The 22,450-nt window shown below is 37.8% G+C and overlaps 1 protein-coding gene and 1 pseudogene across 1 annotated transcript in view; both read right to left on the bottom strand.

Annotated features, from left to right (window-relative positions):
• Positions 1-762: 762 nt before the first annotated feature.
• Positions 763-22,450, bottom strand: part of LOC131744121 (leucine-rich repeat-containing protein 69) — a 122,285-nt gene continuing 100,597 nt past the window's right edge. The window contains exons 4-5 of the mRNA XM_059043474.2: positions 18,700-18,815; positions 763-813 (exon numbers count right to left, since the gene is read on the bottom strand). Coding sequence (XP_058899457.1) covers positions 18,705-18,815 — 111 coding nt within the window. The 3' untranslated portion in view covers positions 763-813; positions 18,700-18,704. The remainder of the gene's footprint in view (positions 814-18,699; positions 18,816-22,450) is intronic.
• Positions 12,896-15,785, bottom strand: LOC131744130 (small ribosomal subunit protein uS10-like; annotated as a pseudogene).

The following is a 22,450-nucleotide window of genomic DNA, read 5'->3' as shown; positions in this document are numbered from 1 at the left end:
GTCTTCTATACCTGCCATCTAATCTATTTGGAATAAGCAGATGTTTCTGAAAACTCAAATTTAGAATACCATCATTAAGGGTGTTGGAGAAGAAAAGAGATAAAGGACAGAGTAAAGGAGGGTCACGGGGCTAAAAGGCAATAACTGCACTTAAGTGTTTAAAGAACAGCATTTGTGTAGCAACAAGGAAATTAAAGAGATATGTTGTAGAAATTCTGGCTTTCTGGAAGACTCTATGGGCAAGATATAGGCATAGTTGAAATAAAACACATTGAACTAAGCAGGGAACTAAGAGTTTAGGCTTTTCCACTGACACACTGTATGATTTTGATCAAGTTACTTTACCTTTTCAGGTTTCAGAAATGTATTTGTTTGAAAAGCAAGATGTCAGGTTATATGCCCCTCTCCCATGTTTTATGAGGGGAAAGCTGCTTACTGTTTTTCCACACTGTCTCTTCAGTGATCAACTTCTTTATTCCTTTTTCTCTTCACATTTCCTCTTCTCTCCTTCTGGGGCTCATTCTGCTTTATGGTGCTTTACAGTCCCCTTAATGAGAGGGTCAATCTGATGAGTCTTAACTAGGCTAATTCGTCAGGCTCTCAAAAGCATACTAAAAAAGCAAAATTTAAATACAATCAGTCATGAAAGCATCTTGCAAATCCAGGGTATTCTCCACCAACTTGAGAATATTCCCAATATACTTCAGCTCTCTCAATGAACACTGAGCAGCATTCTTGGCTAGAGTTGTCAGACCTTAATTTGTCAGTAATCACCAGGTTTAGAAATGCATAGCTCTTCTTGGAATCACAGGACTAAAAAAAAAAAATGTCAAGAGATCACCTCGTTCAATCATCTGTATTGTCTAAACGTTTTTCCCCCTAGAAAAATCAACATTTTGTATACGTTGAAACTACACAGAGTTGTATCATAAGCCTGCTAGGCATAGGCAGTGCCTGATATTTTATATAATACTTAGAGTCCTGTGAGTGTTAATTCAACAAATGCTAGCACCACAAAATAGACAAATTTAGCATACGTGGCAACATCTTCACTACTTTTCCCCCTCCTTGTCACCTACTCAAGCATTCTGGCACTATGGTTTCCCCATGCCAAGCCACTGTGATTTCCTTAGATGCTTCTGTAATTCCATAAGACATGCTCAACTAGAACTGATTATGGGACACACACCCTGGAAAATAAATCAGTACTAAGCAAATAGGAATCCCCTTAGCATTGTAAGAAAAATAGTACAGTGGAAAAATACTTTTCTAACAAATAATTCCTTTCATGAAGTGAGAAGTTTGGAATTAGTGGTAAGATAACTGGTATCTGTTACATGAAAGATTCTCTCACTTTCTCTAAATACCTCTCTAAAAATATAATGTATCAGAATTCTAGTTCATAACACAGATCCTCATATGAACAAAAATACAAATAACATATTACAAACAGATTCACTTGGTTAGATAACCTCTGAAAGTGCTTAAATTGAAAGAATTCAATTCCATGAATATTTCTATCAGGTAGGTACTCACATATACTTTAAAAATACATCCAGGAGAGTTAAGATGGTGGAGAAGTAGGAGGACGTGGAGTTCATTTCTTTCCATGGATGCATCAGGAATACACCTATAGATGCAACAGTACTCACAGAACACTGGCTGAACACTAGCAGAAGACCTTGGACACGTGAAAGGACTATAATGATCCCTTCATAACTGGGCAGGACAAGAAAAAGAAGGGAGAAGGAGGAGGAGAGGAATCGGGATGGGACCTGCACCCTGTCACAGGGGAGCTGAAGCAGAGGAGAGATTCCCGAATTTGAGGATACCTCTTTCTGATAGGGATATCAATTGGGACAGAAAAGAAGCATTTGAGGCTTCTGGAAGAAGGTGAAGCAGTCAATCTGTGGCAGACGTGACAGAGTGAGAACTACAGATGGTCTATACCACAGCCCTATGTACCTTGGACTGGGATGTGTGTTCACAGGTGTGCAAGGGGGTTGAGAGCTGGAGAGTTGGGATGGGAGAACAGGCCCAGGGTGAGAACTGCTGTTGGCTGTGGGGAGACAGACTAAGGGGATGGGAGGGAGGAAATCCATAGCAAGGAATACCTATGGAGGAAGACTGGACTGCCATGGAAGCAGGCACTACTGCTGAGTCCCACACAAGGAGAGGAACCACTATTGCAGCCCCTCTCTCCCCACATGCCAGTGCCTGCATGGACAATAAAAGAAGCTCTCTCAGGGCTGACCCTCACATGCCAGTTTCAGGGCAATGAAAACAGCCCCCTCAGGGCTGGTCCTCATGCACTTATGCCAGGAGCTAGAAAAGACCCTCACTAGGGCCATATCTCTTATGCCTGTGGCCACCGGCTTCCCTGAACATTTGGTGCATCCCAGGGCTTCTGTGATCCAAGCAGTCATACCACCTCTGCACTCTGTTCTCACTGGGGCAGATCCAAGAGCTTCAAGGCAGCCTCAGGACCAGACTCCTCTGGGTAGACCACACACTGAGGTGGGGATAAAACCAAAGCTGAACCCCAGGGATGGGGCGACTAAAGAAGAGGATCAAAAATCTTTCCATGAGCTGCACAAGCTGCAGATTAAATCCCCACAATCAACTAGGTAGACCCTGTGTCTATGTAATATCTGAGTAGAGAATGAGTGTTCCCACAAATGAAAATATTCTAGCTCTGGCAGCTGAGGACTTTGGAGGCAAGTACACACAGGAATTGGGCCAGATCAGAGTCTGAATGGTCCCCACAGGGCCCATAGCAGGTCCAGAGACCAGCCCGGAGGCAGAGGAGGGCCTCTTGGGGAGACAGAAGTGGGCTGTGTCTCACAGTGTATTCAAGGACACTTAACAGCTGAGACTCAGGAAAACATAATTATTACTATTCTTTTTAATATGTTTTGACTCACTCTGCTGTTGGTTATGGCTTTTTTTGTTTGTTGTTTTACATTTTTTTATTTAGTCTTTTGGGATCTTCTTTAACATATATTTTTTAACATATTTTTTATACTTCCATTTCTACCTTGCTTTTCTGTTGTTCTGTGTTTCTTCCCTTTTTAAAAATTTTTATCAGTTTGTTCTGTTTCTGTGCTTTATTCTTCAGTGGGCACACTGCTTTGGTTTTGTTTTTAGGTTGTGTGCTTTCGATATTTTTTATTTTAATTGTTTAATTTCACTCTTGGGTTCTTCTGTTTGTCTGGCTGTTCTCTTGCTTTTTGTTTTATTTGGTCCTGTTTTTGTTTCTTTTGTATGTGTGTGTGTTCCTTGTTTCTGTTTTTGTTTGTTTGATTTTGTTTTTATCATTTGTCTGGGGTTTTGTTTGGTTTTTTTTCTTTAATATTATATGTTTTTAATTTATATTTCTATGTTGCTTTTCTGTTGTTCAGTCTTCTTTCCCTTTTTTCTTTCTTTTCTTTTATCATTTTTGTCAGTTTGTTTGGTTTCTTTGCTGCATTCTTCAGTTGGCATTCTGCTTTTGTTTTCTTTTGTGGTTTTGTGTTTTTGTTAGTTTTCTTTTTAATTGTTTGATTTCATTCCTAGGTTCTTTTGTTTATCTGTTGTTCTCTTGCTTTTTGTTTTCTTTGATTATTTTTTTTTCTTTTGTGTGTGTGCGTGTTTCCTCATTTCTGTTTCTGTTTGTTTGATTTTACTTTTTACCATTTTTCTGGGGTTCTGTGAGTCTTTAAAAAAATTTTTTTTTATTGCCAGGACAAGCAAAATGTGAGGTCTTGGTTCCCTGACCAGAAGTCGGGCCTGAGGCTCTGGGGTGGGAGAACCGAGTCCAGGATGTTGGACCACTAGAGAATTGCCGGCCCTAGGGAAAGACCTCACATGGAGGCCACTATCTGAACCCAAGACGCAGGTCCACTGAACTGCCTGCAGCTTCCAGTGCTGGATGCCTCACATCAAACACCAAACGGGACAGGAACACAAACCCACCCATCAGCACATAGATGATGTAAAGTCACACTAAGCTCACAGACATCCCAAAACACACAACCTGACACGGCCCTGCTTATCAGAGGTAAAAGACTCAGTTCTACCCACCAGAATGCAGGCACCAGTCCCTCCCATCAGGTAGCCTACACAAGCCACTGGACCAACCTCACCACCAGGGGCAGAGAACAGAAGTAAGAGGAACTACAACCCTGCAGCCTAGGGAAAGGAGACCTCAAATACTATAAATTAGACAAAATGAGAAGAGAGAGAAATATCTTGCAGGCAAAGCAGCAAGATAAAAACCAACAATACCGGGCTTCCCTGGTGGCGCAGTGGTTGAGAATCCGCCTGCCGATGCAGGAGACACGGGTTCGTGCCCTGGTCCGGGAAGATCCCACATGCCGTGGAGCAGCTGGGCCCGTGAGCCATGGCCGCTGAGCCTGTGCGTCCGGAGCCTGTGCTCTGCAACGGGAGAGGCCACAACAGTGAGAGGCCCGCATACCGCAAAAAAAAAAAAAAAAAAAAACCAACAATACCAAATAAATGAAGAGGAAACAGGCAAACTACCTGAAAAAGAATTCAGAGTAATGACAGTAAACATGATCCAAATCTCGAAAATAGAATAAAGAAAATACAAGAAACGTTTAACAAGGAACTAAAAAAACGAAAGAGCAAACAAACAGTAATGAACAACACAATAACTGAAATTAAAAATACTACAAAAGGAATCAATAGCAGAATAACTGAGGAAGAAGACTGGGTAAGTGAACTGGAAGACAGAATGGTGGAAATAACTGCCACAGAGCGGAATAAAGAACAAAGAATGAAAAAAAATGCAGCACAGGCTCAGAGACCTCTGGGACAACATTAAGCACACCAACGTTCAAATTATAGGTGTCCCAGAAGAATAAGATAAAAAGAAATGGTCTGAAAAAATATTTGAAGAGATTATAGTCAAAAACTTGCCCAGCATGGGAAAGGAAATCGTCAGTCAAGTCCAGGAAGTGCAGAGAGTCCCGTAAATGATAAACCCAAGGAGAAACACGTGGAGACATATTAATCAAACTAACAAACAATAAACACAGAAAAAATATTAAAAGCAGTAAGGGAAAAGCAACAAACAATATATAAGGGAATCCCTCTAAGGTTAACAGCTGATCTTTCAGCAGAAACTCTGTAGGCCAGAAGAGGGTGGCAGGATATATTTAAAGTGATGAAAGGGAAGAACCTACAACCAAGATCATCCAGCAAGAATCTCATTCATATTCGATGAAAAAATCAAAAGCTTTATAGACAAGCAAAGTTAAGAGAATTCAGCACCACCAAAACAGCATTACAGCAAATGCTAAAGGAACTTCTCTAGGAAGGAAACACAAGAGAAGGAAAACACCTACAAAAATAAACCCAAAACAATTAAGAAAATGATAATACAAAAATACATATCAATAATGACCTTAAATGTAAAAGGATTAAATGTTCCAACCAAAAGACACAGACTGGCTGAATGGACACAAAAAAAGACCCGTATGCATGCTATCTACAAGAGACCCACGTTGGACCTAGGGACATATACAGACTGAAAGTGAGGGGATGGAAAAAGATATTCCAGGCAAATGGAAATCAAAAGAAAGCTGGAGTAGCAATTCTAATATCAGACAAAATACACTTTAAAATAAAGACTATTACAAGAGACAAGGAAGGACACTACCTAATGATCAAGGGATCAATCCAAGAAGAAGACATAACAATTGTAAATATTTATGCACCCAACATAGGAGAACCTCAATACATAAGGCAAATGATGACAGTCATAAAAAGGGAAATCAACACTAACACAATAATAGTAAGGGACTTTCACACCCCTCTTACACCAATGGAGAGATCATCCAAAATGAAAATAAATCAGGAAACACAAGCTTTAAATGACACATTAGACCATATGAACTTAACAGATATTTATAGGACATCCATCCAAAAACAATAGAATAAGCATTCTTCTCAATTGACCATGAACATTCTCCAGGATAGATTATATCTTGTGTCACAAATAAACTCTCAGTAAATTTTTAAAAACTGAAATCATATCAGCCATCTTTTCTGACCACAATGCTATGAGACTAGATATCAATTACAGGAAAAAAGAAACTGTAAAAAATACAAACACACACAAAGGCCAAACAATACTAAATGACCAAGAGATCAATGAAGAAATCAAAGAAGAAATCAAAAAATACCTAGCAACAAATGATAATGAAAATGTAATGACACAAAACCTCTGGCATGCAGAAAAAGCTAAGAGGGAAGTTTATAGCAATACAATACTACCTCAAGAAACAAGAAAAATCTCAAATAAACAATCTAATCTTACACCTAAAGGAATTAGAGAAACAAGAACAACAAAACTCAAAGTTAGCAGAAGGAAAGAAATCATAAATATCAGATAAGAAATGAATGAAAAAGAAATGGATCAGATCAGAAATAAATGAAGGAAACAATAGCAAAGATCAATAAAACTAAAACCTGGTTCTTTGAGAAGATAAACAAAATTGATAAACCGTTAGCCAGACTCATCAGGAAAAAAAGGGAAAAGACTCAAATCAACAGAATTAGAAATGAAAAAGGAGAAGTAACAACTGACACCACAGAAATACAAAGGATCATAAGAGACTACTACAAGGAAGTATATGCCAATAAAATGGACAACCGGGAAGAAATGGAAAAATTCTTAGAAAAGTACAACCTTCCAAGACAGAACCAGGAAGAATTGGAAAACATGAACAGGACAATCACAAGCACTGAAATTTAAACTGTGATTTAAAATCTTCCAACCAAAAAAAGTGCAGGTTGAGATGGCTTCACATGTGAATTCCATCAAACATTTAAAGAAGAGCTAACACCTATCCTTCTCAATATCTTCCAAAATATAGCAGAGGGAGGAACACTCCCAAACTCATTCTGAGGCCACAATCACCCTGATAACAAAACCAGATATAGATGTCACATAAAAAAGAAAACTACAGACCAATATCACGGATGAACATAGATACAAAAATCCTCAAAAAATACTAGCAAACAGAATCCAGCAGAACATTAAAACTATCATACACCATGATCAACTGAGGATTATTCTAGGAATGCAAGGATTCTTCAGTATATGCAAATCAATCAATGTGATACACCATATTAACAAATTGAAGGATAAAAACCATATGATAATTTCAATAGATGCAGAAAAAGCTTTCAACAAAATTCAACACCAATTTAGGATAAAAACTCTCCAGAAAGTAGGCAAAGAGAGAATGTACATAATAAAGGCCATATATGACAAACCCACAGCAAACATCATACTCAATGGTGAAAAACTGAAAGCATTTCCTCTAAGATCAGGAACAGTCAAGGGTGCCCACTCTTGCCACTATTATTGAACATAGTTTTGGAAGTCCTAGCCACAGCAATTAGTGAAGAAAAAGAAATAAAAGGAATCCAAACTGGAAAAGAAGTAAAGCTGTATTGTTTGCAAATGACATGATACTATACATAGAAAATCCAAAAGATGCCACCAAAAAACTACTAGAGCTAATCAATGAATTTGGTAAGGTATCAGGACACAAAACTAATGCACAGAAATCTCATGCATTCCTATACACTAACAATGAAAAATCAGAAAGAAATTAAGGAAACACTCCCATTTTTACCATTGCAACAAAAAGAATAAAATACCTAGGAAAAAAGTTACCTAAGGAGGAAAAGAACTCTATGCAGAAAACTGATGAAAGACACTGATGAAAGAAATCAAAAGCAATACAAACAGATGGAGAGATATACCATGTTCTTGGATTGGAAGAATCAATATTGTGAAAATGATTATATTACCCAAAGCAATCTACAGATTCAATGCAATCCCTATCAAATTACCAATGGCATTTTTCACAGAACTAGAACAAAAAAATTTACAATTTGTATGGAAACACAAAAGACCCCGAATAGCCAAAGCAATCCTGAGAAACAAAAACAGAGCTGGAGGAATCAGGCTCCCTAACTTCAGACTATACTACAAAGTTACAGTAATCAAGACAGTATGGTGCTGACACAAAAAGAGAAATATAGATCAATGGAAAAGGATAGAAAGCCCAGAGATGAACCCACACACATATGGTCACCTTATCTTTGATAAAGAAGACAAGAATATACAATGGAAAGCATTGTTCTCAATGGTAAAAAACTGAAATCATTTCCACTAAGATCAGGAACAAAACAAGGTTGCCCACTCTCACCACTCCTATTCAACCTAGTTTTGGAAGTTCTAGCCACAGCAATCAAAGAAAAAAAAAAGAAATCCAAATAGGAAAAGAAGAAGTAAAGCTGTCACTGTTTGCAGATGACATGATACTATACATAGAGAATACTAAGGTGCTACCAGAAAACTACTAGAGCTAATCAATGAATTTGGTAAAGTAGCAGGATACAAAATTAATGCACAGAAATCTCTGGCATTCTTATACACTAATGATGAAAAATCTGAGAGTGAAATTAAGAAAACACTCCCATTTACCATTGCAACAAAAAGAATAAAATATCTAGGAATAAACCTACCTAAGGAGACAAAAGACTTGTATGCAGAAAACTATAAGACACTGATGAAAGAAATTAAAGATGATACAAATAGGTGGAGAAATATACCATGTTCTTGGATTGGAAGAATCAACATTGTGAAAATGACTCTACTACCCAAGGCAATCTACAGATTCAATGCAATCCCTATCAAATTACCACTGGCATTTTTTACAGAACTAGAACAAAAAATTTCACAATTTGTATGGAAACACAAAAGACCCCGAATAGCTAAAGCAATCTTGAGAATGAAAACTGGAGCTGGAGGAATCAGGGTCCCTGACTTCAGAATATCTACAAGGCTACAGTAATCAAGACAATATGGTACGGGCACAATAACAGAAATATAGATCAATGGAACAGGATAGAAAGCCCAGAGATGAACCCACACACATATGGTCACCTTATCTTTGATAAAGGAGGGAAGGATACACAGTGGAGAAAAGACAGCCTCTTCAATAAGTGGTGCTGGGAAAACTGGACAGCTACCTGTAGAAGTATGAAATTAGAACACTCCCTAACACCATACACAAAAATAAACTCAATATGGGTTAAAGACCTAAATGTAAGGCTAGACACTATCAAACTCTTAGAGGAAAACATAGGCAGAACCCTCTATGACATAAATCACAGCAAGAACCTTTTTGACCCATCTCCTAGAGAAATGGAAATAAAAACAAAAATAAACAAATGGGACCTAATGAAACCTAAAAGCTTTTTTCACAGCAAAGGATACCATAAACAAGAGCAAAAGACAACCCTCAGAATGGGAGAAAATATTTGCAAACGAAGCAACTGACAAAGGATTAATCTCCAAAATTTATAAGCAACTCATGCAGCTCAATAACAAAAAAACAAACAACCCAATCCAAAAATGGACAGAAGAACTAAACAGACATTTCTCCAAAGAAGATATACAGATTGCCAACAAACATGAAAGAATGCTCAACATCATTAATCATTAGAGAAATGCAAATCAAAACTACAATGAGATATCATCTCACACCGGTCAGATTGGCCATCATCAAAACCTCTAGAAACAATAAATGCTGGAGAGGGTGTGGAGAAAAGTGAACCCTCTTTCACTGCTGGTGGGAATGTAAATTGATACAGTCACTATGGAGAACAGTATGGAGGTTCCTTAAAAAACTACAAATAGAACTACCATATGACCCCGCAATCCCACTACTGGGCATATACCCTGAGAAAACCATAATTCAAAAAGAGTCATGTACCACAATGTTCATTGTAGCACTATTTACGATAGCCAGGACATGGAACCAACCTAAGTGTCCATCAACAGATGAATGGATAAAGAAGATGTAGCACATATATACAATGGAATATTACTCAGCCATAAAAAGAAATGAAACTGAGTTATTTGTAAAGAGGTGGATAGACCTGGAGTCTGTCATACAGAGTGAAGTAAGTCAGAAGGAGAAAAACAAATACCATATGCTAACACATATATATGGAATCAAAGAAAAAAAATGTCATGAAGAGATTAGTGGTAGGATGGGAATAAAACACAGACCTACTAGGGCATGGACTTGAGGATATGGGGAGGGGGAAGGGTAAGCTGTGACAAAGTGAGAGTGGCAGGGACATATACACACTACCAAATTTAAATTAGATAGCTAGTGGGAAGCTTCCACATAGCACAGGGAGATCACCTCTGTGCTTTGTGACCACCTAGAGGGGTGGGATAGGGAGGGTGGGAGGGAGGGTGATGCAAGAGGGAAGAGATATGGGAACATATGTATATGTATAACTGATTCACTTTGTTATAAAGGAGAAACTAACACACTATTGTAAAACAGTTATACTCAAATAATGATGTTTAAAAAAATGGATGTACAGGGAAAAAAAAGAATATACAATGGAGAAAAGATAGCATCTTCAATAAGTGGTGCTGGGAAAACTGGACAGCTATATGTAAAAGAATGAAATGAGAACACTTCCTAACACCATACACAAAAATAAACTCAAAATGGATTAAAGACCTAAATGTAAGGCCAGACCCTATAAAATATAAAACTCTTAGAGGAAAACATAGGCCAAACTCTCTATGACATAAATCACAGCAAGATCCTTTTTGACCCACTTCCTAGAGTAATGGAAATAAAAATAAATAAATAAACAAATGGGACTTAATGAAACAAAATCTTTTGTGCAACTTAGGAAACCATAAACAAGATGAAAAGACAACCCTCAGAATGGGAGAAAATATTTGCAAAGGAATCAATGGACAAAAGATTAATGTTCAAATATACAAACAGCTCATGCAGCTCAATATCAAAAATACCCCAAATAACCCAATCCAAAAATTGGCAGAAGACCTAAATAGACATTTATCTAAAGAAGATACAGATTGCCGGCAAACACATGAAAAGATGCTTGGCATCACTAATCATTAGAGAAACATAAATCAAAATCACAATGAAGTACCACCTCACACCAGTCAGAATGGCCATCATCAAAAAATCTACCAACAATAAATGGTGGAGAGAGTGTGGAGAAAAGCAAACCCTTTTGCACTGTTGGTGGGAATGTAAATTGATACAGCCACTATGGAGAACAGCATGGAGGTTCCTTAAAAAACTAAAATTAAAACTACCATATGACCCAGCAATCCCACTACTGGGCATATACCCTGAGAAAACCATAATTCAAAAAGATACAGGTACCACAATGTTCATTGTAGCACTATTTACAATAGCCAGGACATGGAAACACCTAAATGTTCATCAAGAGATGAATGGATAAAGAAGACGTGGCACATTTATACAATGGAATATTACTTAGCCATAAAAAGAAATGAAATTGAGTTATTTGTAGTGAGGTGGATGGGTCTAGAGACTGTCATACAGAGTAAAGTGTCAGAAAGAGAAAAACAAATACCGTATGCTAACACATATATATGTAATCTAAAAAAAGGTACTGTTGAACCTAGTGGCAGGGCAGGAATAAAGACACAGAATCTAAAATTCTTCTTTCTGAAGCAGCTTTGCTCTTTTAGCTTTTGTAGCTCACTGATCCACAACCAACCCTCATGTTTACTTATAGTGTTGCCATCTTCACTCACTCCAGTGCTGTACCTAGAAACAGGGCACATGTCCTGGACTCCCTTCCACCATAGGGGACTTCTCTGGACCCTCAGGACACCCACTGAGTGGGATGAGAATTATTTAAAAGTCTCCTCATTAATGCTGGTGTGCCAGGTCTGGTCTAGGTCTCAAGGGCCCTCTTGAACTCCAGTAGTTTCAATAGCCTTCATGAGATATGGAGCCCTGTGGCCTACAGAAGGCTCCCAAAGTTCCAGCAGCAAGTGTGCAGAAAATCTGTACAGGGACTTTCTCTGTGCCAAGAAGCAAAATAATTCTTTAGCAAGTGCGGGAGACTTCCAGCCATTTATTATCTCACAGCTGCCGTCTAGAAAATAACCTACACAACAAGGATCATGCAAAGAGCTATTTTATGAAAAAATGCCAATGAGGGTTCTAAGTGTTTATTTTAGAGATTTTAGAAGGCTTATTCAGCAAAAAAAAATTAAATCTACCTTCATTTAAAACTTTCTCAGTAATCTCCATTAACAAATATGATAGTATAAAAGAAAACAATGTTTTTCAACATAAATTTCAAAAAGAGCAAATATCCTTAATGGCTTATGTTTTGATTATAGAAAAACAATAATCAGTACTTTAGCTAGATCTATTGATTTTTTAAAATAAATTTATTTATTTATTTAATTTTGGCTGCGTTGGGTCTTCATTGCTGCATGGGCTTTCTCTAGTTGCGGTGAGCGGGCGCCATTCTTCATTGTGGTGCACATGCTTCTCATTGCAGTGGCCTCTCTTGCTGTGAAACATGGGCTCTAGGCTCCCTGGGTCTAGATTGCAGGCTCAGTAGTTGTGGTGCAGAAGCTTAGTTGCTCCATGACATGTGGGATGTTCCTGGACCAGGGATCAAATCCATGTGCCCTGCACTGGCAGGTGGATTCTTAACTACTGTGCCACCAGGGAAGTCCCAAGTTCTACTGATTCTTTACCCACTGGATTCAACTAACATCATTCTGAAAACTTGTTAGAGTTCTTGGGTAATTGCATAGAGAAAATCTATCTTGGATTATGTAAACAAAGGAAACACAGAAATGTTAATAATCAGAAATTATTCTTGAATTATTACTAATCCTAAAATATATTTTTTCTCTTTGAAACCACTTCCCCACAACACAGATGATAACAATGTACAACAGTAAAAGAGACTAGAGTTTCTCTTTTTTACTCTTTTTTTTTTAACAACTGATTATCAATTTATTAAAAATGTTGATTTAAGCATCTGCAGTGGTGACTTCAACCTCGACTCCTGGCTCAGTACTGATGGACGTGATCTGCTTGAAAATCTCAGAAGGACTGTGCAGGTCAATGAGTCGCTCGTGGATCCTCATCTGGAAACGATCCCAAGTCTTAGAACCGTCACCACAAGGAGTTTGCCTTGTAGTTATTCTCAGAGTCTTGGTAGGCATCCGAACGGTCCTTTCATTTTGAGATTCTTTTCCTTAGCGTCTCTGATCAGTTCAGCACATACCTTCTCCAAAGACTTCACGTTGCGGCTGGTGAGGGTGATTCTAATCCGGTGAATCGCCACCTCGGGCTCCATGGGAGTCTTTCCAGTATCTGTAAAGCCATGGCTGTAGCACGGCTTCCTGACCGACTTGTTCTTCAGCGAGAGCGAACAGCCGGTGAGTCAGGAGCATGAGTGGGTGGCCTGAGGCTCCGCTGCAGCGGCGACAGCGCCTTCCTCCAAGAGCTCTCCTATGTCTTTATGAGGCAAATGTGAGTGAACGCAAAAAACTCCAGAGAGTACCCACAGAAGAGAAAAAAAGAAAAGTATTATATCCAAAAAATTCACTAAAAGTTAATGCTCCAATTGCTTCAACTTCACTTGAATAAATAAAGGTTGGTTGTAATTGTTAGAAAATAAAAATATTTTGCAGTGTTTCAGATTCAAACAATGTTTCAGAAGGATTATAGATTGGCAAGAAGAGACCACAAACGCACACGCATACAGACACCCACATTTATGTGGAGTAAGATTAATTTCTGATTTAATTAAATAATGATTCAGAACACAGGGTCATCCCACAGGGCAGAAGCAGATGCATCCTTCCCAGTCTAGTTCCCATGGTGACACTTGATGCATGACCATGCATTCAGCAACACTAAATCTCCTGACCTCAGAGTCATGCTTTCTTTTTAGCACACATTCAGTTATTTGGTGCTTTCTAGTATCATCCTGAACTTTATGCCTTTCAGACACTCAATTGATTCCTATTCATTATACCCACAGAACTCATTCCCTCACTTGTTTCAGATTATTTATCAAATATTACTTTATCAGACACAGACTACCCTGTATAAAAAGTATTCTAATAATTTCTCTATCTCTCGAATCTTATTTTACTTCTCTTCAAAGTACATATCACCATATTATTTTCCTGGTTTTATTGTTTGCCTCCCCCACCCCATCAGAACATAAGCTTTCTGAAATCAGAGACCCTGTCAGTTTTGTTCATTGCTATATCTTCAGAACAGAAAACAGTGCCTGGTAGACAGTAACCCCTCTATAAATATTTGCCTAATACATGAATAAATAAGTTGTGAAGAAGAGAATCAACTCTATTTTAGATATGTTGAAATTGAAGAGCTTGGAAACATGGGTTAAAAATGAAGAAAGAGGGGCTTCCCTGGTGGCGCAGTGGTTGAGAGTCTGCCTGCCAATGCAGGGGACACGGGTTCGAGCCCCAGTTCGGGAGGATCCCGCGTGCCGCGGAGCGACTGGGCCCGTGAGCCACAATTACTGAGCCTGCGCGTCTGGAGCCTGTGCTCCGCAACAAGAGGGGCCGCGACAGTGAGAGGCCCGCGCACCGCGATGAGGAGTGGCCCCCGCTCGCCGCAGCTGGGGAAGGCCCTCGCACAGAGACGGAGACCCAGCACAGCCATAAATAAATAATTAAAAAAAAAAAAAAATGAAGAAAGAGATTTAGCAGCTACCCACCTAGGTGTGATAAATGAAGCTAAATGAAACTGATAAGAGTAGGTGAGTTCCTTCAGGTAAAGAAAAAGTGCTAAGAGAGAATAAAATGGGACTAAGTAGAGAAATCTCATAGAACCCTTGTTTTTGAATGAAGGTATAGAAGAGAATTCAGTTAAAGGTATGGGGAAGAGGCCATTAGAGAAATAAAGAACGATCCTAAGGCATACAGTTCCAAGAGGCAGAAGACTGTCAATCGAGCTCAAACCTACAGAGAAGAACAGCCAGATAAGGAGCAGCTGGATTGGTAGGAAGTCACTGATGACCTCTGAAAGACCAGTTTTGGAATAGGGCAGAAACTAAGTCTTGGCGCCTTGAGATATGAAGAGGATGGGGTGAAAATGTGGAGGCAGAGTCAAGAGTCTCTTCATGTCCCCTGAGCTTCAAGAGTACCTGAAATATTTGTTGAATAAATGAGTACGTAGATAAATGAATACAGTTTTCTCCCCAGAACCAAGACAGCACATAAATTGTAGCTGAAGTCATGAGATTAAAATGGTAAACAAAACACTCTTCAAAAACATAGGTTGTATAAAAATATTTCCCTAATCAAAATCAATTTTAATATTTCCCTAATCAAAATCAATTTTCTCAGTAGTTTTCCCTCAATAAACATACAGTTTATTCCTGTAACTCATTTTTAAGTGAGCTTCTATGACTTTCATTTGTACCTTGTTTTTTATTTTTGTTTAAAATGCATTCTTGGTTAATGGAGCCTTTAGAAATTTACCTCAAGGCCTGACTCTGTCTCAGTGGGGACTGACCCTTGCTTTCTTTGGAATTGATAGCCTCTCAGCTGTGCTCCATTGATTTAGTTTCCCAGGTATGCCAGAGGCAACCCTGATGCATGAAGGAGTATGTCCTGAAGTGAACTAATAAAGGGCTTAGTTAGGAAGGTAACATGGTAATAAAATATATGTAAGATGAGAAATCACTCAGCTTTCCACAAGAAGAAACACCAAATGAAGAAACATATTTCTAGTGGGGTTTTAAAATAAATTATAATTAAATTTCTTGCTTTTCTGAACCCACAGCAAATTTATCTTAATCTGTCCCTGGGGTTCTCAAATAAGAGTGTGCATCAAGATCACCTGGAGGAGCTGTTCAACCACAGACTGCTGGGCCATACTCCCCCAGTTTCTGATTCAGTGGTCTGGGGTGGGGACAGATATTCTGCACTTATAACAAGTTCTCAAGTGATGTGAATGCTGCTGGACCACATTTCCAAAAACTACTGGTCTATGCAAACTGTATATATTTTTTCATAATTTTTCCCCTACTTTTCTGTTGTCCTTCAGAGAAAAAGAGTCAAATCCTCATCCCAGCACTACTTCCCTGGTTTCTGTCAGTTTCTCTTGTGGAAAAAATTTTTTAAAGCTTTAAAAGCAAGAACAGGGCTTCCCTGGTGGCGCAGCGGTTGAGAATCCGCCTGCCGATGCAGGAGACACGGGTTCGTGCCCTGGTCCGGGAAGATCCCACATGCCGCGGAGCAACTAAGCCCGTGAGCCATGGCCGCTAGGCCTGCGCGTCCGGAGCCTGTGCTCCGCAATGGGAGAGGCCACAACAGTGAGAGGCCCGCATACCGCAAAAAAAAAAAAAAAAAAAAAAAAAGCAAGAACAAAGTGATGTTAGGAGTAACCAAGCCTGGGTTTTCAGCTTCTACTCATTTTTAAGTGGAATGAAGGTTTTATCTTAGTCAATAAGATGTTAATGTCCCTTAGGAAAAAGAAGATGGTGGTATGACACTCCTGATTTCATATTACACTACAAAGCAAAAATAATTAAAACATCATGATATTGACAGAAAAACATATACACAGATCATTGGAACAGAATTGAGAGTTCAGAAATAAACTCACACATAAATGGACAGTTAATTTACAACAAAGGAGTAAAGAACATACAATGGAGAAAGGATAGTTTTTTCAATAAATGGTGTTGGGAAAACTGGACAGCCACAAACAAAAAATGAAACTAGACCACTATCTTACATCATACACAAAAATAAACATCAAGACTTGAATGTAAAACCTGAAACCATAAAACTCCTAGAAGAAAACCTAGGCAGCACACTCTTTGACACTGGTCTTAGCGACATCTTTCTGGATATGTCTCTTCAGGCAAAGGAAAAAAAAGAAAAAAGAAAAAGGACTACATCACACTCAAAACCTTTGCACAGCAAAGGAAACCATCAACACAATGAAAAGACAACCTCCAAATGGGAGAAGATATTTGCAAATCATATATCAAATAAGGCGTTAATATGCAAAATATATAAAGAACTCATAAAATAACAAAAGGTCTGATTTAAAAATGGACAGAGGATCTGAATAGACATTTTTCCAAAGACATACAGATGACCAACAGGCACATGAAAAGATGTTCAACATCACTAATTATTAGGGAAATGAAAATCAAAACCACAATGAGATTCCACCTCCCACCCATTAGAATGGATATTATCAAAAAGGCAAGAAACAAGTGTTGGCTAGGATGTTGACAAAAGGGAACCCCCATGCACCATTGGTGGGAATGTAAATTGGTGCAGCTGCTATGGAAAACAGTACGGAGGTTCCTCAAAAAATTAAAAATATGTATGTGTCAAACCCAATCTTCCAATTTATCCCTCCCCACGCCTCTTACTCCCCAGTAACCATAAGTTTATTTTCTACATCTGTAACTCTACTTTGGTTTTGTAGATAAGTTCATTTGTAGCCTTTTTTGATATTCCACATCTCAAAGTGATATCATATGATATTTGTCTTTCACTGTCTGACTTACTTCACTCAGTATGAGAATGTCTAGGTCCATCCATGTTGCTTAAAATGGCATATATATACAATAGATAACTAATAAGGACCTGCTGTATAGCACAGGGAACTCTACTCAGTACTCTGTAATGGCTTATGGGGAAAAGAATCTAAAAAGAGTGGATATATGTCTATGTATAACAGATTCACTTTTCTGTATACCTGAAACTAACAGAATTTTGTAAATCAATTATACCCCAATAATTTTTTTTAAATTACAAATAGAACTATTACATGATCCAGCTCTTCTACTTCTGGATATTCATCTGAAGAATATAAAAACACTTGTTTGAAAAGATATATGCCCCCTATGTTCACTGCAGAATTATTTACAATAGCAAAGTTATGGGGACAACCTAAGTGCCCCAAAATGGATAAATAGATAAAGAAGATGTGACATAAAATATAAGATGCAATCTTGCCATTTGCTACAACAATGATGGACCTTGAGCATATTATGCTAAGTGAAATAAGTCCAAGAAAAACAAATACCAAATGATTTCACTCACATCTGGAATATAAAACAAACCATAATAAAATAAAACAAGCAAAACAAAACAAAAAAAAACCCACACAGATACAGAGAACATGTTAGTGATTACCAGAAGGGAAGTGGGGTGGAGGAGGGTGAAATGGGTAAAGCAGGTTAACTGTATGGCAATGGATGGAAACTAAACTTTTGGTGGTGAGAACACAGTAGTGTATTCAGAAGCTGAAATATAATGTTGTATACATGAAACTTAATATTATAAACTAATGTTACCTTAATAAAAGAAAGAAAAAAAAAGACTTTAGTGCCACTTAGAAAATAAGAGCTCACATGAAATCATACAAATACAGTTGAACTATCTAGCACTAAAAAGTGATTCTTTTTCATTTGCAAAACATGCATAAAATAAACACTTGTCCCCATCAAAGTCCTTAATACTATTTAGAAAAGGAGGGTTGTACTCATAAAATGACAGAAGAAAATAATATTCATTTGCCACATTGATCTTTATTTTTCCATTTTTTATTTTGTTTTTAATTCAAAGAAGAAACAGCACACTTAGAGTCTAAACAATCTAAAGGTAGACTGTAGTGCTTAAATTGGGACCTTCACAATTAAATTATTTTTCTTCCTTTACTCAATGTATTGACAAAGAGAAGAGCATGGTATCCTAAGTAAGGCAAATCTGACTGTGCAGAGCTGATGGGGCAAGTCATGTGAGGCTCTAAATGAGCTTCTTACCTGCTCTACACTTGAGCAATTCCAAAGAGATTAGGGTCGCGTTGATTAAAACATTTGTAAGAACAAATTAATATTCGAAGTGGTACCAGCTGTAGATTTCTGCTTATTTTCCAGTTCTAAAAAGTAAAGATTAAAAATAAAATTAAGGCAGTACTCAATAAATATTTTTGAATAAAATAAATATTAACTATCTCAGAGATTTCAGAACATTGATTTCTAAAGAACACACTAAAGTATTTATGCTTGATTTGCTCTTTTCCCACACACAAACAAAAAACTTAACTAGCTAAGAAGGGCATATGCAACACTAAACAGAATTCAATGATAAAAGATTATCTACACTTTTATCCAAAGATATTATTACATTGCCTAGCTGTAAAGTGTTTGGGATGAAGGTGAAAAAATATACAGAATCCACACAAACCTGATTCTGATCTACAGGGATGTTAAGTTGATCAATCAGCAGAGACTAATTGAACATTCAGTAGACATCTCAGTTTTACCTGTCTTGCATCCATTTCTCATGGAAATTAATCTTCCTAATACTCTGTTCATTGTCTGCAATGTTCATTAAGATCTTCACTGGCTGGGTTTCAGGCAAGTTGACCAATATATGACTTAAGTTTTTGTACTTAAAATATCTCTGATCTTAACTTCTCAATGTACAAAAAAAAGGCAGTCTAAAACCCTGTCAGGCAACTTAGTGTACATGTCCTTACCACTATATTTGAGATAATGGCAACCTCAAAGCTTACCATTTATATGTTTTATAAACAACTTTTGAAGTTGTTTATAAACAACATAGCTCTCAGAGAGAGAATCCAAAACAGAATCACAGTTTAATTTGTTGATAATGCTACTTAGTTTTATCATAACCCACTGGGCTATCATCATCACAATCCACAGTGAGAGATTTCATTACTGTTCTGTTCACTCTTCCACAAAAGAACTTTGAGGGCCTATTCAAAGGTTCAAGCACCTAAGCATAGTTATTAATCCATCCTTGAGAGAGTAATAGCCTTTCAGCTCTGGTGATAAATCAATGGGGAGCCAAAGTCATACATCATATCACATTTACATCCACCTCCAACAGTGACTATGAAGGGCTCAGAGAATACATGGCACTATTCTAACAATAAGTATTTTGGATGAAGGTGAAAAAATGGAATCTCTACAAATATGACTTCTTTCCTAGAAGTTTACGTGATCAACCAGGAAACATTTACTGAAATTCCCAATGGGCATCTTGGTTTTGCCTGTCAGCATCCATTTCCCATCTGCCAGCACAAAAGCCCACCTTTTCCTTTAAGGAACTACCCATTCTCCAATTTCAGTGCAAATGTCATGAAAGAGAAAGGGCAACTGATCCCACCTCCCCTCTCAAGACATAACCATGTAATTCAGACCAAGCACATGACCCAAGACAGTCCAATAAAACCAATAATCATCAGCCCCAAAGCTTTCCCTGAATCTACGGAGAGAAGGAAGCTCTTCCTCTACTACCAGAAGGCATACTTTAGGGAGCTCTCACCTGAGAGCAAAGCCAAGACAAAGGAAAGCAGGAGGACAAATTCTTGATAAAAAATTTGGATACCTGATCCAGCATGACTAAATATTCATCCAGACCCATCCCTGGACCTTCTTCATTACTTGAATTAGTGTTTGGTTTCTTTAACTTGAACCAAGAGTTCTGAAAAGTTACAAGCAACCAAAAACCTGCACCCCGTTAGACAAAGCGGCAAAGATACAAAGATATATAACAAATAATTCCTGCCTCTAAGAATCTTTCAGCATCTAGTTGGAAAGATAAGACGTAAACACACAAAAAAATAACTAGAAACATAAGGCTCAACACAGTGATAGGTTCTATATGAGTACAGAGAAGGGAGACACCACCACAGGCTGCATATTAAGCAAGATTTTACAATATAACAAAACAGTGAACTAGATGTTGAGGGATGTGCAGGATGTGGCTACCTGGCAAAGGTATGAAAGGAGATTTAGAAAAGGTGAACTATGAGAGCAGTAATTCAAGAATGTGCATTTGGTAACTGGGGAAAAAATACAGTATAAACAATAAATGGATCATAAAATGTTGAGTCATGGGATATCAACAATAAATATATTAGTCCAGGGACAAAGAGAATTCACAAGTAGTTGTTCAATGATAGACACATTATGTATAATATTTCAGATCTACTTTATATGAGGTCATATTGATTAATTAGATTATAATGGCTTAATGTTAAAATTATGCTTAAAGAACTAGTGACAAAAGCCAAAACCTAAATGTGGCCTTTTCCCTTTCTGTATACATAGTAGATAACCCTCTCATCTCACAAGCTATTCTTGTCCACTACTGTAACACATCTCATCCTAGAACTAAAGGGCTATAAAAATAAACCATGCTACGTGAACTTCACTCAACTCTGTTTAAGAAACTAGGACATAGGAGGTAAAAGACAAACATACACCAAGGAAGTAAACGTGGCCATACAGCTATCAGATGTGCTTTGTCCAGTTTCTCCATGAGGTGAAAAGTTTATAATAGAAATTATTAAAGACATTTTTTATTTCCACTGTGGTTTTAGCGATTTTCCCTTGGGGCATTAAGAAATTGTATCGGCAGAGTTTCCTTTGGCTCTTGTTGCAAGGAGGAATGCAAAATGTCTATGTCCTTCATTCCCCTACTTGGGGGTATTATTGTTTAGTTAATTAGAATACAATGTTTTATTAAACATTTTTTAAAATTTGTGGTACCAATCTGTATTTATAGTTGTCACATTCATGGTAATCTATTTATAGGTTCAAACATTTTGACTGCTTCTAGTAGTCATTCACCAGTTACATTAATATTTTTTGAAACATCTTTATTGGAGTATAATTGCTTTACAATGTTGTGTTAGTTTCTGCTGTACAACAAATGAATTAGCTACATGTATACATATATCCCCATATCTCCTCCCTCTTGCACCTCCCTCCCACCCTCCCTATCCCACCCCTCTAGGTGGTCACAAAGTACCAAGCTGAATTCCCTGTGCTATGCAGCTGCTTCCTACTAGCTATCTATTTTACATTTGGTATTGTATATATGTCAATGCTACTCTCTCACTTCGTCTCAGCTTACCCTTCCCCCTCCCTGTGTCCTCAAGTCCATTCTCTACAACTGTGTCTTTACCCCTGTCCTGCCCCTAGTTCTTCAGAACAATTTTTTTGTTTTTTAGATTCCATATATATGTGTTAGCATACAGTACTTGTTTTTCTTTTTCTGATTTACTTCACTCTGTATGACAAACTCTACGTCCATCCACCTCACTACAAATAACTCAATTTCGTTTCTTTTTATGGCTGAGTAATACCATACAAATATATATACAAACCATTGTATATATGTGCTCAATTTGTTTATCCATTCATCTGTTGATGGACACTTAGGTTGCTTCCATATCCTGGCGATTGTAAATAGTGCTGCAATGAACACTGTGGTACATGACTTTTTTGAATTATGGTTTTCTCAGGTATATTCCAAGTAGTGGAAGTGCTGGGTCATATGGTAGTTCTATTTTTAGTTTTTTAAGGAACCTCCATACTGTTCTCCATAGTGGCTGTATCGGTTTATATTCCCACCAACAGTGCAAGAGGGTTCCCTTTTCTCTACACCCTCTACAGCATTTATTGTTTGTAGATTTTTTTGATGATGGCCATTCTGACCAGTGTGAGATGATACCTCATTGTACTTTTGATTTGCATT

Source organism: Kogia breviceps, chromosome 17, assembly GCF_026419965.1.
Source record: "Kogia breviceps isolate mKogBre1 chromosome 17, mKogBre1 haplotype 1, whole genome shotgun sequence".
NCBI classification, from domain to species: Eukaryota; Metazoa; Chordata; class Mammalia; order Artiodactyla; family Physeteridae; genus Kogia; species Kogia breviceps.
Note: the sequence above shows the minus strand (reverse complement) of the source record. Positions and strands in the feature narration are given on the sequence as shown.